The 17,924-nt window shown below is 26.7% G+C and overlaps 1 protein-coding gene across 3 annotated transcripts in view; it reads left to right on the forward strand.

Annotated features, from left to right (window-relative positions):
* LOC107451127 (caskin-2) overlaps positions 1-17,924 on the forward strand; it is a 338,548-nt gene that overhangs the window by 196,170 nt on the left and 124,454 nt on the right. For all 3 annotated transcript variants that reach the window (XM_016067122.3, XM_071186766.1, XM_071186767.1), the window contains 2 exons: positions 53-161; positions 6,787-6,895. In XM_016067122.3, coding sequence (XP_015922608.1) covers positions 53-161; positions 6,787-6,895 — 218 coding nt within the window. The remainder of the gene's footprint in view (positions 1-52; positions 162-6,786; positions 6,896-17,924) is intronic.

The raw sequence follows: 17,924 nt of genomic DNA on the forward strand, positions 1-17,924 counted from the left end.
TTTTATAAAGTTTAAATATATGTATTTAGTTAACTTTGCTTTCTACTTGCAGATTGTTATTAAATGCTGGAGTTGATATCAACCGTTCTACGCTACGTGGTACAGCTTTGCACGAAGCAGCTATGCATGGGAAGTTGGATGTAGTACGAATGCTCATAGAGGTCAGTATAACAATATCTTTAATATTTTCATAATTCCTTATCATTTTGCATAATAATCTTAATTAAGAGGAAAGCGTTTTAAAAGCAATGTGCAAAAATGCTTTGATTTGTGCGATTAATAGTTACTACACTTCCCGTGGCAGAATTGCGGCGACAATGTCGCAAACCGTTACAGAGTTTTTGCAGAAAGATTTTTCATTTCGGAAGTGAAAAATTTTGGTTTTCTTTTCTGCATCATTATTTAAAGAATGTTCAGTTTTTTTTTTTTTTTTTCAAGTATGTCTTTCTTACGCATCAGAGATTAAACAAATGATCATTATTTTTCTAATTCTCATTTGAGATTTTAAAAAAATCGGTAATGACTAGCTTCAGCTCGAGTTTCAAATTAAATAAATTTGAATTAATGAAATTAATTAAAATAAATAAATCGCGTAAGTTTAAATGATAGTCCGCTCTAGAAATGATGTTCTTTCTTTCATTTTGTTTCTCTTTAACACTAGATTGCCTAAGGAAGTCATTTTGACTGCTTTTGATTTCAATTAGAAAAATAATGATGTATAATAATGACACAATTTCTGAGAATTTTATGACTTTTTGTACAACATATAATTTTTTTTATTGTTAATAATTACTAATAACTTGTTATATAACTGTAAATAATATAAAAAATGTTAAAAATTAATTTAAAACAAATTTATTTACGCGTTTACAATCCAGTTATTTTGACTGCTTTTGGGCAATATAGGTATAGCTCGTTCACCAGGAGTTGGCACTTGGCTCCGCCTTCATCACGTGGTATACGACGATACTATTTCGCCATTTTTGGGAGAAGGTTGTGAGCAATCCTGAACAATGTTGCTATTTGGCGATCGTTTGGCAAAAATATTAATTTCGCAAACTTTATGTGCATTTTTTTTAACAATAAATATTTAATAAATTGGATGATATTTTGCACCCTTTTTTTATGATATTTCTTTCTTTTGAGTGAATAGTTTGTCCTTTATGAGACATTTCGCTGGGAGAACAGCAGTTTTTAAATTTAAACTATATTTAATTAGCAAGTGTAACAAAATGTATAATAGTAGATGATAAAGCAAAGTAAGTGACTGAAAAAGAATTCACTTTTCGTGTTTGGCGCAAATTAAGGGTTGTCTCAATTTCAACAACGGAGATGTTTCTCTTCTAACTCCCGCTCTGAAATGAACTCTGCGTCCCAGGAGGTGGAGCCAAGTCTCAACTTCTGGTGAACGAACTATATATACTAATTTTCCGTCTTTCTAGTGTTAAAGAACACCATATTTTACATACACTTACTTGAGTATCTCTTTTTTAAAGAATCCTATTCGCGTGATTCGTGATCTTTATTTTGGGAATTACTGCTTACATTTTACGATTTTTAATTTATGTACGAATTTTAATTTATTATAGTTTAATTTATTTATGAATTTTAATTTGTGTAATGATTTACAAAATTAGAAAGAGGAAATAATGACGCCTACAAAATGCGAGAATATCGCCTATAATATTAGAATTAAAGAAATATTACTTATACAATGAAAAAAAAATTTTTATGCATTTCTTATTCTATACTTTATTCTGTTGACACAACGTTTTTGTTACTTTAAATTAGTAATTGTTATAATTGAAAGTATCTGAAAGCAAAATATTTGTGCTCGGGAAGTTTGTCATAGAAAGCCCGAAAAAATTTAGCTACAGGGCAATTTTGCCAATGCTCACTCCATTGACTCTCGTCATTCAGGTATCAGTAGGGCCGGGAAAGCCTGGTCGGTAGGGCGCTGGGCCCATGTCCGAGAGTTCGTGGGTTCGAACCCCGCCGGCTTAAGACTCCCCGTGTAGTTGGTGACTGATGCACGCTAAAATTCTGTCGAGTCACAAAGTTCTCCATGTTCCCATAACAAATCAAACCTCTGGGGGTACTGGATTGGAGATCGATCGTTCTCTGATTCAGGTCAAAATTACGATCTGTGTAGGAATGAATGGATGTATGAATGGGTCCGCCTTTTATACAGGTGTGACGTATGATGTGGCAGAAGTCACATTCTTGACCATAGATGGCGCCGCTGAAAAACAGGAATCGCACACTCTGCCTTAAATTTGCTCGGTTTCACCATGCTGACTTGCCCGTGTGGCAAGTGGCATTCGAACCAACCAGGTATCAGTAGGTCAGATTTCTTGGCTACTCTTTCAGGGGCACCATATTAAGATGGCCAACGTTAAGATTCCCACAGTTAGGACACATAGTACAGAGAATGAAAGAACATCCGTGCCTTGTCCGGTATTCGAACCTTTCTGATGCTGTAAAAGTTTATTTGCTACCATTTTTGGTGTTAAGATAAACTAAAATCATTTGCAATGCATACGGTCACATGTTTTATTTACTTTTTTACTGTTATAGTTTTTTATTTATCTCTTTATTCTTTTTTATGTGTGTTTGTTTATTGACAACGCATAAGTCCACGCACATTAGAATCAGTTTAATATCTTCATTGCAAAAACATTTCATTTTAAAACAAGCACATAATATCTTCGCACAGGTGGCCGAGCGGTTAGCGCTCCAGACTGCGAAGCCAATGGCCACGGGTTTGAATCCCGCTCGGGGCATGTCTGTTTCTCTCTCTTTTGTTGTCCTCTGTTGTGTGTGAATGTGGCCCAGCCTATGAACGGGTTTGTGGCAGTGTGGCGTGGGCAATGTTACTCGCCTCCGTGACTTTGGTTCACTGGTGCCCTCTGGGTAACGCGAAATGAGTAACACTTCTAGCATCTTCTAAGGCGAAACGATTAAAGTTCAGTGCCTGCCATTCGGGGGGGGGGGAATATTCGCACTAATCATTTCAAAGAATTATGATTTTGTCAATTACATACAATTTTTCGATAACTACAGTTTGGTTTGATTTTTTTTTAACAGTTTTATTTTTACGAATATATTTATTGCAGTTTTGTATTTTAGTTACCAATACATTTTTGAGCACCGAACTGCAGTTACCGCGCAAACAGTTTTATATTTAAGAATGTATTTGTTATAATTTCATATTTTAGTTACAAATACATTTTCGAGCTCCGAACTCTAGTTACTGCGCAAACAGTTTTAACAACAACAACAGTTTTCATATTTAGGAATATATTTGTTATACAGGGTGCGTAGCGTTTTTAAAAATTGCTTATTTTCGTTTTTTAAAAGCCCTTATAGGTGCTTTTTTCAATGGTCGTTTTTAAAAAGTGCTTAATTTTCCCTTTTTCAAAATGAGTTTTTTCCTTTATCATGTTGATTTTCGCTACGAATTACGCAAAAAGACACAGTTCACATTGTTCTATTCAACGTTTTCACAATCAATTCAATCCCAATCTATTTCGGCTTATTGTCAGTTCATAACGTATGAAATTCGTTTTAAATGATTCAAAATTTCATGAATTTTGACAATTGTCAAAAACAAGGCCGAAAGGTTTTTTTACAATTGTCAAAAACAAGGACGAACGTTTTTTTTTTTTTTTTTTACTTGTCAGTTAAAACAATATAAGACCGTCAATTGTCAAAAACTTTCCAACCTTGCCTAATTATGATATTTTTTCAAGCGCTTAAAAATATTTTTGAGTGCTTGAAAAGTGCTTAAAAGTGCTTATTTTTTGATGAATAATTTGGATACGCACCATGTTATAGTTATGTATTTAAGTTACAGATACATTTTTGGGCACCGAACTGCACTTACCGCTCAAACAGTTCTAACAACAATAACAGTTTTATATTTAAGAATATATTAGTTGCAGTTTTGTATTTAATTTATCCAACACTAAAAAACACTGTCTATCTAACACTAAAGACTATCTATCAGATTTTTTTTTCTTTCTTAAATTTCCGTTTTTCACTATATTGCTGAAACTACACTGTTAAAAAAGTAATTGCCCCCTAATTACTTTTTTTAACAGTGTAGTTTCAGCAATATGGTGAAAAACGGAAATTTAAGAAAGAAAAAAAACTCTATCTGATAGATAGTGCTTAGCTTTCTTTAATATTTTGCATGACGTGCTAGAATGCGAAACCGTCGAAAATTGGCTGCAGGGTGTTACGTAATTACTGCCTTTAAAGTGTATTTTTAAAACCCTTGCAAAAAATGACGTAGTATGCATAATTAGGGATACGAATCAATGTTTAAGAGTGGAAAACAAAAAAGCTGACAAAATCTAACGGATCACAACTAGGTGGAGACTAAAATCACTAAAAACTTGGAGGTGTTACAAATAAACGCATTTCAACTCCTTCGCTTGTTTCGTGAAACAGGTTATGCTGTTTTCAGTCTGCCTTCTTCAATGATGATTCGTTACATTTCTAAGGCATTTTTGTTTTGATAACCTCTATTAAATGTTAATTTACAACCCGTAATGTGTATTTTTTTTACTGAAGTTATGATGCATTTTTGGTTCAATTTGTTAATGATTTTTTGTTTAATGAATGTTAATGATTATTATAATATAATGAATACACAACAGATTTCAAAATATCATTTCTATAATTACATATACTTAATTAAATCATTATTGACTTATTTGTTTCATTATGTAATCATTAACAATCTCTTTAAACTTAAATCACAATTTTTCAATAATATTTTATTTATTAATTAACGTAATATTTACTTGAAAATCATTGAAAGAATCTTCTATGAGCAAGTTTCATTTTATTTGAAAGAAAAAAAACTCTTACAAATTTTAAAACACATTGCTAAATGCCCAAAAATAGTTCAAATCTGAAATTATCCAAGATATATATATGTATATATTTTAACAATTGTATTTCTTGAAATATTTGTAAATAAACTACAGACTACTATAGATTAACTAGAACATTTTTTTTCCTATAATTTCGCGAACAACTATTATTCAAAGAACTATTTTCCTAAAATAATGAAAGGAATAAAATGCATATAAATAAATTAGTTACGCTTATGGTATGTTTTTAAAACCATTCGTACTGTGGCACTGTGAAGGTCATCAAATGATTTTTGAATCATTGTTTATTATATTGCATAATTTTAATTAATTAAAAATTGGTGCCTATTAGAAATTAATATTATTTATTAAATGAAATTTATTTATAAAATAAATTCTAATATTATCTGAATTAGTTATTGAAAAATTTCCAGAGTCAGTATGTGAATATCAAGAATTAATTATTTCTGTGATAAATTTATATTGCAGTTCAATTAAATGTGAAATCAAGGATTTTATATCATTCATAATCACTTGTAAAAAGACTGAAAATGTAATTGTTTTGGTTTGCTTCCATAATGAAAACAAGCTTTACTTATTTATCAACAGTTTGTCTATAATAAATTTCTATTAATTAACGCTACTTAAATTTAAATGTATGAAATTACCTTTCTTTTTTATATTTCAATATTATACTTAGAAAAATCATATGATTACTTTATTTATACTCTACTTGAGTTTTAACTCTATAGATGGCAGCACCATGTTAGATTCCTCAAATAAATTAAAAGAGATTTTTCCAAAATATTTGAAAATTATTGTTATTAAACCGTTTGTATAATGGAATAGTGTTATAATTTTTCTAAAATTAGATATTATATACTAATTATAAAAAGAATTAATAATTTATTGATTTATTTAAATTAAATTTCTAATCATAAAGCATTTTTTTTAACCTTTAACCAATAATTTAATTAAATAAAACTACCCTAAGCTTCCTAAAAATATCTCAGGAAAAAAAAACTGAATAAAATTTTATTTTTGAAGAAATAATATTATATAGATACATATATTATATTAGAATTAATAATTTATTAAGAATTTATATTGATTTATTTAAATTAAATTTCTAATCATAAAACAGTTTTTTTTAACCTGTAACCAATAATTTAACTAAATAGAACTACCCTTTTCTTTTTGAATAAATAATATTATATAGATACATATATTATATATCAAGTTATATAATGTATAACTGGTACATAATAAGTAATAACGAGAAAATTTAATAATTTTTAAAATTCAGCACCCTGCACGCAATGCTTCAAAAAAAGTTGCTTTGAATTTAATTGAAATAAAAATTCGTATAAAAAAGTATGTGAAAAGCAGTACAGCAAAGGAAAGAGTTTAGAACCCCTTCCTAAGCAAAACTTATTATTCAAAAAAATAAATATTTCAAATTTTCATTTAAAATTGTAGTCATACATATTTTACATCAATATTAGAGTTTTCAATAACATGTAATTCAAATGCAATGCGAAATAAAAACAAAGCAAATTCATTCTTAAAATTTTTCTACTTTTATTATTATTTTTTTCCACTTTTATTATTTATCTACTTTTGTTATCTACCGTTATTTATAAACTGAATCCTTACAGACTTGAAATTCTAGTTATGATGACCTTCCAAGGGTATAAATATGAAATTTTTTATAAAACCAGAGTTTCTAGTTTTATTTAAATATTATTTTTCATTTTTAAAAAATTTGTATTTTCTAGCCGTATACAAATATAATCTCATTCTCTGAAATAGCATAAAATTCTAAATATCAACTTTTTTAAATGATATAATATATTACTTAATAACATTTTAATTAACAATTTATTAATTTGTGCTTTTGTAGAGTGGTGTAGATGTCAACAAACCGAATTCTTATGACCAAACTGCCTTGGACATAGTTCGCTCCTTCACTACTTGCCATGCTGAAAAAGAAATGAAAAACATTCTGAAAGGTAAATTTTTAATTCTTAACTTTTTTTTCTCCTACCTTTTCTATATTCTTTTCAGTTGTTGTTACTTACTATTTGCTTTTTAGTAACAACGGGTGCATAAATAAATAACTTTTCCTTTCCTAATTATAAATGGAGCAGAAAGATTCAAAAGTCTTCTAATTGAACATTTTCATTCTAATAGATAGATATTATAATTATACTATCGTCTGCTTTTGAATCGTTTTGTATAGAAATATAGCATGATTCAAACAGAATTTTATTCGATCTTTAAACAATAATATTTTGAGACTATCTGACGTTATCTTTAGAAATCTTTAGATGTTCTTTTATTTATTTATATTTTTTGGAGGATATTTTACAGGAGAAAAGAAACAGTTTATCAAAGCAATACTTTACTGTAAGCTGCGAAGATAAAACTTCGACTTTTTTTTTTTTCCAATTTAAAAAAAAAAATTTGTTTCTTTGAAATTGTCATGTTTTAAAAGCAATTTTGTAAAAATTAATCATTCCTTAAATAATGGGAAAGAGCTCAAATATGTTAGAAATATTTGTTCCGAATAATTCTGAGATATTTATCCTAAAATTTTTCTTAAATACATTATCGAATTTCTGAGATTTGCTTCGAAATTCTTTATTTAATATTCTTAAATACATTATCGAATTTCTGAGACATTGTCTCGAAATTATTTGTAAATACGCTATCGAATTTCTGAAATCCCCCCCCCCTCCGCAATTCTGGATTTTTTTATTCTTTCTTAAATTCATTATCGAATACTTAGAATATTTTTTCAGAATTCTCTATATTTATTCTTAATTTCGTAATTGAATTTCTGTGTTTTAAATTATTAAATACGTAGAATTTTTGAGATATTTGTACCGAAATCCTGTATTTTATATTCTTAAATATACTATTTAATTTCTATGATATTTATCCCGAAATTCTATTAGTTATACTTATAAATACATCATCGAATAATAAAGATACTTTTCCAAAACTCATTATTTTTATCCAAAAATGCTTTATAGAAGTTTTGCGATATTTGTCCTGAAATTATACTTAATTACGTTATCAAATTTCTGAGATAGTTTTTCTGAAATTCCGTATTTTATACTCTTAAATAAATTGTCAAATATCAGAGATACTTGTTTTGTTCTTAAATTCGATATTGAATTTCTAAGATATTTTTCCCAAAATTCTGTATTTTATATTCTTTTTTAAATTCATTATTGAATACATAGGAAATATTTTTTTTATTATTATCTATTTTTATTCTTAAATAAGTAATTGAATTTCTGAGATATTTGTTTCAAATTTCTGTATTTATATTACTAAATACATAATGTAATTTCTATGATATTTGTCCCGAAATTCTGTATGTTCTATTTTTAAATACATTATGGAATAATAAAGTTATTTTTCTAAAACTCTATTTTAATCCAAGAATGGGTTATAGAATTTCTGCGATATTTGTCCTGAAATTATTCTCAAATACGTTATCAAACTTCTGAGATAGTTGTTCCAAAATCTCGTATTTTATACTCTTAAGTACATTATTGAATATCTGAGATATTTGTTACAAATGTCTATATTTTATATTCTTTAATACATTTTCGAATTTCTCAAGATATTTTTGCCTCAATTTTGTATTTTATTTCTTAAATACGTTATCCAATATCTGAGATATTTGTTCCAAAACTTATTTTTCTTCTTAAACACATAATCTTATTTCTGAGATATTTGCTCCAAAATTCTGTGTTTTTTATTCTTAAATTTTGTCATCGAATTTGAGATATTTGTTCCAAAAATTGTATTTTTTATATCTTTCACACATTATCAAATATCTGAGTTCCGAAATTCTACATTTTTGTAAAGGATTTAATTTTAGGGTGCTTCTTAAAATTGTAAACTCAATCATTTCCATATGTTGTTTTTTTTATTTACTTCTTGCTAAACACTTATTAAATAGAAATTTTTTTAACTTTAATCACAAAACTTTCCTTTGGTTAATGTCTCATTAATTCTTCTGATTTAAGTTACCATAAGAAAATCTTGCGAACTCCTTTCAATTATTTATTTTTGACCATTTTGTACATTGTATATATTTATATATTGTATATTTTGACCATTTTGTATATTGTTTTTTTTTTTTAAAAATTATTTTTATATCATATCAAATATTAAAATATAATAGCGTTGATATTTCCCTATAAATTTATTACATTTTTATTATGTATTTTCTTTGAACTAATTCCAAAAAAGCGCCAACCTCATTAGTATTCTATAAAGACAGTTCATTCGTTCAAACACCTTAGTGTGTAGGTGTCGTAATCTGTCTTCGAACATCTGTTATAAGAGAGGAAAAAAATTCCGTCTGGGTTAGGGCAAAATTTATTGGTTTAAGAAGAAAGACATCAAAATAAAACAAATTCGGTGCCATTTAATAGTTATTGAATTATTATCTATTCATTTATCAAAAGTCATTTATTAGATTTGCGCAAAAGAATAATAATTTCCAAGATTTTAAGATAGGCATAATTTTTTTTAATAATCTATTATCCATTAAAAAACGACGATTGAAAAAAAACGATAAAAGCGTACTGAAATAATGCTCTTTTTAGTGATATAATTTACGATCAGTATTGCGATTTATAATTGTATATTAATTACATATATTTTTTCGATCGTCATCCAAGATCTTGTACAAAGCGTAATTTAAAATTAATGTAAGTTTTCTTTACCCATCTTTGAAAATTTCTACACCGTTTCTGACTCTCTAATTTCTAGCAAAAATATATTTTGACATTTTTTGATTATAAAAAATAGTATAATAATTACTAAAATAATCTGTTAGAATATTGGAATTATATTTACACTAAAATAAAAAAAATCCCAAAAAGGTAGTTGGATTTTTTTTTAAATTCATATTCAAAAATTTATCTATTACAAATTTATTTATTCTGTCAAAAATTTATCCATTCTGCTGTTAACCCTTTGACGCAGATGGGACACCGGTGTCGTTTTTATTTTTTATTTTTTTCTGTCGCTCTAATTACTAGAAAAAAATATATTGTGAAATATTTTAGTTATAAAAAACAGTCTAATAAGTACTAAAATAATCTGTTAGATTATCGAAATTATTTGCACTAAAATAAAAAAATCCCAAAAAAGTAGTTTGATTTTTTTTGAAATTCATATTAAAAAATTTATCTATTACAAATTTATTTATTCTGTCAAAAATTTATCCATTCCGCTGTTAACCCTTTGAGGCAAATGGGACACTGGTGTCGTTTTTATTATTATTTTTTCTGACTCTGTAATTACTAGCAAAAATATATTGTGAAATATTTTAATTATAAAAAACAGTCTAACAAGTACTAAAATAATTTGTTGGATTATCGGAATTATATTTGCACTAGAATAAAAAAAATCATGAAAAGTAGTTTGATATTTTTTTAAAAATTCATATTCAAAAATTTATCTATTGCAAATTTATCCATTCCGTCAAAAATTTATCCATTCCGCTTTTAATCATTTGACGCAGATGGGACACCCGTGTCGTTTTTATATATTTTTTTTCTGACGTTTTAATTACTAGCAAAAATATATTTTGAATTTTTTTAATTATAAAAAGCAGTCTAATAAGTACTAAAATAATCTGTTAAGATTATCGGAATTATATTTGCACTATAAAGTAGTTTGATTTTTTTTAAATTCAAGATTTGGAACTTTTTATTTTTTTGAATTAATTAATTTTTACATCCAAGGAATTAATTTCTAATGCTGGAAACACTGGAAAAATTTTATTTTATTTATTTAGTTACTTTAAAAATATTTCAAACAAATAAAAATTTATATTTTGGATAAATGAGGAAAGAAATCTATGACAATTAAACCATAAGAATTCATTTTCTATGCCCGAATCACTAACGAAACGATATTAAATCAGCACTGGGCAATATCTGAATACTTTTAATTTCAGAAGAAAATAAAAATATAGGTAAAGCTAGTTTGGAAACTAAAAAACGCATCACATTCATATAAAATCTCCTCAAAATTTCGATAAATACTAACATGTTTACTAGTTTTGATGAATTAAGTAATTCTACCAAAATTCCAGTCTTTATCAAAATTGACATCTATGGCCCACACATCACATGTGTTGTCAAGTCGCCTCGTAACAAAACCCACTCTTTGCAACACTTTTAAAACTATTTCAAGGGGCAGGCTAAGAAAAATAAAAATAAAAATGTTGAATTTGCTACATTCTCGACTCTGTCATTAAACCAACAAACATCATTGCGATGCAGACTAGAAAAGAAAAAAAAATTAAACAAAATGGTTGGTGGGCTTCGAATATGGAGAGGGCGCGGTTTATTTGCCGTATCGTTTTCGATCTGATTTTTCTTCAAAGAAATATGCGTGTTTAGGTTTATAAAATTACTAGGTTTTAACAACAATATAAATAATATGCATTTATTGAACTGTACTAAACTAGTAGAAAGAATTCTATTATCTTTAGCCATCACATATTTATGGCAAAGTGTGTTTCCATAAATTATATACAATTTGGTTCTGGGAACAAAATTCAAGAGTAAAATATGATTTCAAATACTTGGAGTATTATTATAGGGAAAAAAAAAGAATTATAATAATTTTCATTTATTTCTGTTTATATAATCTTATTTAATATTTCTAGATGATAAAATGCTCCTCGTATTTGTTTATTTCAAATAAAATAGTTCAGTTAGCTAAAAGTTATTTTACCAGCGTTTGCGTCCATCTTTACTCATTTTTTAATGATTTTTTTTTATTTAAAACTTTGTTTTTAACTATTTGTTATACTATTAACTAACATTTTGTTTGGCATTCCTTTAAACATCCATTTAACCACATGTTGTATCTTTATATTTTTTAAAGTTTTAAATAAACTGATATAAAAGCCAAAAGAGTTAAATAAAAACTGACTTAACCTTTTTTTTTACCATATTTTTCCTCACTTAAGTTGAATGTTTGTTAAAAGAATTTGATAATGTTTACAAGTCGTTTTTTATATGTTATATCAATGAAGGATATTTTTCACTCTAGATTGCCTTCAATCGCTCTTTAGTTATTCATTTATTTATTTATTTACACCTGCCGAATTCGGTATACTAAGTGTTACTCCTTACTCTAAATTTTAGAACTCTTGACAAAATGTAAGTTATTTCGAATCATAAATTAATATTTTAGTTTAAAAAAAATATCGTGGTCATTTAGCTGTGAAGAAAAGCTATTTCTTAGTGACATAGAGATAGAGATATCTAATTATCTAGTTTTTTATGGCATATTTTAAAGCATAGGAAATACTCGAAAATGACCATTGATTTGAAAAATCAATTAGGTAAACGGAAGAAAATAGACTGCGTTTTGTTTAGGTAACTTAAGTTTTTATTTTCGTCAAATTTTAAAAATATCTACCAAGTTCGTCAACAGATGGCAATACTGACAAACCGTTCCTTCCGAAAAACTTGACCGAGCACCTGTCACTTGCTTATCAAGTAAGACTATAAATCAATTTTTACAAATGAAAATTCAATTGCATCAAATAGTGTCGTGCAGTCTTAAGTTTAACTTCACTGGTTAAAATAAATTTCTGATAACTAAAATAATAAACCAAATTTTTATCAATTTTTTCAATCAAATTTTTAAAATAAATAATTAATAAATTAATTGAAAGGGAAAATGAATGTGCCAAAAATAAATGAATTTTCATAAGTAAAATAAAATAATTTCACTAAGATTTTGAAGTTATAAAAGATTGTTTTTAATTGGCATCTAATTTCACACTAAAAATTAGACCAGCGCTTTTTTTGTTGGTTCATTTGATAAACCTAAAACGATAAAATAGCCATTATAAATACAACCTTTTAAATTTTTTGAAAAACAAATTCAGAACATAAACCATTTCTGTACTTGCTTATGAATTTATGCGCGTTAATTATTTCACTTCAATATTTTTTTTCTTCATCTTTTTGATGGTAGCTTTCAAAATAGTTAAAAATTTATTCGAGGAACCACCGCGTTAATTGTGCGTCTCTTCCGTTTCCTGTTTCGTTATTTTATTACAAAAATGAATATGTGTGTCATTAAAACTTCTTATTTTTAGGACTTGCGTCACTGACTATTTCATTTAGGCAATCATAAGATCTATATGCAATTTAAAAATATCAAAAACGACATATTTATAAAACAATTTACGTCATGCTCCTTAAATACACCACTAAGAACCTTGATGTGTCGAATGTTCTTATTTATAGAAAAAACATCATTTTTTATAATAATGGTGTTTCATGAAGAATGGGAAAAAGATGTTTTTATTACTTTTATCTGTATAAATCATTATAATCATTCATGCAACATCAACATTTGGAACATCATTTTACTTTTTTTCCGACTGTGCTGCAAAATTTGAAACCTTCAAATAAATAATCGCTGGAAATTTAAGCTGTAAGATAATATTTGGTTTAAACCTTCATCCGCTTCAAAAATACACAAATAGGAAATAACAGTCAACATGTTTCAAGCGCTCAAAAACAGGCTCCTATTTTCAAGACTTGCCAATCGTGAATGGAAAGAAACAAAAGTGATGTGAAATATTGTTGAATTTACTCACTTCAAATCACTTTTGTTTTTTCTCTTTCATGTCTAGCAAATCTTAAAAATAGGAGCTTGTTTTTTGTTTTATTTTCAACACTTGAAGCATGTCAACTGTTATTTCCAATTTGAGTATTTTTGAAGCGAATGAATTTTTTAATCGAGTAATTTGGAAGTTTATTTTACCAATTATCTGTAAGTTGCGCAAAATTTAATTACTCATTTTTGCGCTCAACTTAAGCTCATTCTATCAAATTTTTTTTTTTTTAAATTTTGCAAAATTCTGGGGATCATTTTCTGTGTAGAAAATAAATATGAATTCAGTAATAAGTATGAATAGATATGAATTCATATATTTTAAGTATAGTTCATAACACCGTTAACATGCTTAGTTTTATTGAAATATATGAATATAGAAAGGCGCTTTAAAAAATGCTTAGGTATTATATAAGGCATTTATATGTAATACCTCTTCTAAGACATGTATATGTAACATGCATGTGTAATAATGTTTATGTAGTGTTAATAATATGTTAATTAAACTGTAATATTAATAAAAAATTTGAAATTATTAGATTTACTAAAGTTTTATTTTACATTGGTGACAATAATTTATGGATTCCTTGGTAATATTAAAGAAACCTATTATTTTTATTAATTTCAGCTAAATAAAAAATAAATTGTTGAAAAAACGCTCAAGGTTTAAATGATATTAAATAACTATTTTAATGAAACACTTTTAAGTTTATTATTCAATATATAAACTAAATGATTCTGCATGAAAATGTAGTGATTTAAAAATGAAGTATTTGAGCAATCTATCCTAATGTTTGGAAAAGATAAAATACTTTTTTCCTCCGATTAGAATTTTGTAATCTTGTTACTAATAAAAATCTTTCGAGAAAAAAAAGCTTTAATCGCTTTTTTTTTTTTTCTTTTTTTAAATCCTCATCTGAAATACTTCGTTTGATTTTAAAGGATTATTCATTATTGAATTTTGCATCTAATGGAATAAAATATTAATATTATTAAACTTGGATCAGATTTTTTTTTTTAAATTTCAATCATTTTTCAACAAGACCAGATTTAAATTTCAGAATTACTTAAAATCATTTCTATGAATGGTTTTGAAGGTAATGCAATTTTTTCAAATAATTTTATAGATATATTTAGATGTTAACTACGACTAAATAATGGATTCGTTAAAGCGTTTGTGAAAAATAATGTTATTGGTTTTAAAAAAAGACATCTTATGACGTAATATGTTGTATCATATAATCGCAATATTGAAACATATTGATTGAAACATATTGCATATTGATTGAAATATATTGATTGAAACAAATATTGACTGAAACATAATACATATTGATTATTAATTTATTATCAAAGATCACAAATTCAGTACTTATAAATGAATATAATCACAATCAATAAGATTGAAACATAGAAGTTTTTTTTATTAATTTGTAATTTATTAAAGTTTGCATATTTAGTACTTCTAAATGAATATAATCACAAACATTAAGATAGAAATATAAAATTTAAATTTGTAATGTATAGTTCGCAAACTCATTAATTGCTAGGTCTATTTCTAAGTTGCTGAACTACGTCTAAATTAAATTTGAAAAGGAAAAGAAAGGCTTTTTAAACATTTATGTATGATTATGCTTATTATTAATTTTATTTTTTTGTTCTTTATCTCAAAAATAAAATTAATAATCAATGATAAGATTAAACATTAAAAAATGCAGCTTTAATCGTTATAACAATTTTTATTGAAAGATTAATATTTCTTAAACCAAAATATTCGATTTTGTTTACGGAAATATAAATATTAAATTTATTCCTAGCGATTCGCTGTTTGAAACACTCTTCAACATTCTTCTATATTAAAAAATGGCGAAAACTTTTTCGCATTTCATCTAATGATTCCTCAAAAAATGGCGCATGCGCATATCACTATAGTCCAAAATTTTCCAGGGAAAAAAGCAATTCTCTGTATCAAATATGCACATAGGAAGGCTTTTAGATTTAATGAATCTTGCATAAATGACGGCGATATCTCTCAAAATATCGAGAAAGTCGTCCAATTTAATCCCTTCTTTTCAATAAGAAATCCCTATTCCTAAATGCTAATGCTTGACGAATCCTCTTTAAAGTTTCACTCCAATAAGGAAGTCGGATTCGAACCATATTCCTTTCTTTTTCATAAAGATTCTGCTGCGTTTGCTGGCAGGGGAATTTTTTTCTTTGCATTTTCCCTTTCTCTTGGTTCTTTTTAGTCATCAGAGAATGTAGTTTATGAGAAGTGAAAGAAGATTCCCTAAAAATGCATTATTTCCCTTTTCTCCCTTTTATTTTTAAATTCCATATCTTCCATTTCTCATTATTCTATTCCTGAAAAGGCCGTTCTAAAATGGAATAAATTTATTGGGTAATTAACATGACAGAAATACCTCAAAATATTATCTTTTATATTTTCTTACTTCACCTCTTAAATGGGAAATAATGTTCCTGATATTTATGAACAATGCCAACCAAAATGTGTTTCGTTTTTAGTCAGAAATAATTTTTTAATAGTAAGTTGTAGCTATTCGCGATCGCAACGAACTATAGGGGGCGTTGTTGTGTGAGCCGCTTACCTGCGATTTCTATATGAACCGTCATTCAGTTACTCTGGAGACGTCGTTAACGTAGCGTGTAGCATTGCAACGTTCCTTCTTTATTGTGGCTAATTAAATTTAAAAAAGAAAAATGCTTGATATTCTTTCTTCTGCAAACGAAAACTAAATGGTATCTCTTTTTATTAGAGAAGGAATATCCAAAACGCATCGGAAAAATATTTGTACATTAACAGAAAAAAATATGTATATTTCTTATAAGAGTTAAAACCTAATTTCCCGAGAAATAGTATTACTAAATTTAATGATATAACATGAAAGGCCCATTTAAACTTTACATTCTATAGTTTTAAGAATCATATTACTTCAAAAATTAAAATGAACAAAAAGTATACATAAGCCTCATAATTTTATGAAATTTAATTTTGTAAACAAAGTTTTTTGACAACAATTTTTATCAAAAAATTTCAAGTTTCAATAAAAATCATTATTTAGAAACTAAGAAACGTAAAATAAAGAATGCTGACGAAACAAAAACAAAAAAAAAATTCTTTTTTGTCGCCATTTTTAGTGCTACGAATATTCGTCTTTGGGATTTGCCAAAAACAAAACAAGATGCAATTTTATTTTTTCAGGAGGGAAATATTTTACCGAAAAAACGAAAATGTACCAATTCCCACAACATAAAACTTTATCTTGGTAAACGTACGTTTTGGAAATGTTATTTCATTTGGAATCTTATTTATCAGAGTTCATATGGCGATATGATTGTTTTGAATCTATGCTAAACTCTATATCGGCTCATTTTCCACCGAAATCCGATTAACTATTTTGATTTTAAATAAAGTGTTTTATTTTATGAATTGTCGCAAAAATTTTAAGTGTAGATTGGCGGCACTTAAAAACCGCCAAATCTGTAGCGGCGGTGGCGTTAATACGTAAGTACCGAATTTTTATTCCATACTTTTCTGAATCATATTACTTCAAACATTGGAATATACAAGAAGTATACATAAACACATAATGTTATACCATTTAATTTTTCAAAAAAAGTATTTTGAGAACAATTTTTATCAAAAAATTATAAACTAAAAAACGGAAAATAAAGAATTCTTAGGATAAAAAAAAGATTTTAAGAATTCTTTACATTGAAATAAAAACTTTCATATTGTTTCTTTTTTTATTATTCTTATAGTTCTTAATCAGACGTAAAAAACCATTCTGTAGAGAACCATCATCAAATGAAAAAAAAATATTTACAAGCAAATTTTTTATTGTAAAAATCATTGCACTTACCTGATTTATGATTCCCGGAGAATTCCAAAATGATAAGTTCCTTGTTTGAAAACTTTATTCTCAAATAATAGATACATAGTTTATACCTTCATTACTTTTAGATAACATACTACACAGCAAAATTTTATAATTGATATGAATTTGAATATGTAGCTAAAAACAGAATAGCTGAATTCTAGTTGAACTTATTCTTTCAAAATTAAAAAAAACTTACCAAGAAAACGATTTAAATTAATTAAGAATCAGCACAAATGGCACTATTTCAAGTAACTTGGATAATTTTTTATTGTTGTTTTCCGAATTATATGGATACAGAAATATATACTATTCTATAACGAAGAAGAATATGCTATAACTATTACAATTCTGTATGTTCTGAATTCATATTTATTCACTGGAATGACGAAAGCAATGTTGACTTCACTTTAATTCGTAATGAATTGAAGACAGAAGAAATGCATTTTACCTTAATACA

Source organism: Parasteatoda tepidariorum, chromosome 10 (assembly GCF_043381705.1).
Source record: "Parasteatoda tepidariorum isolate YZ-2023 chromosome 10, CAS_Ptep_4.0, whole genome shotgun sequence".
NCBI classification, from domain to species: Eukaryota; Metazoa; Arthropoda; class Arachnida; order Araneae; family Theridiidae; genus Parasteatoda; species Parasteatoda tepidariorum.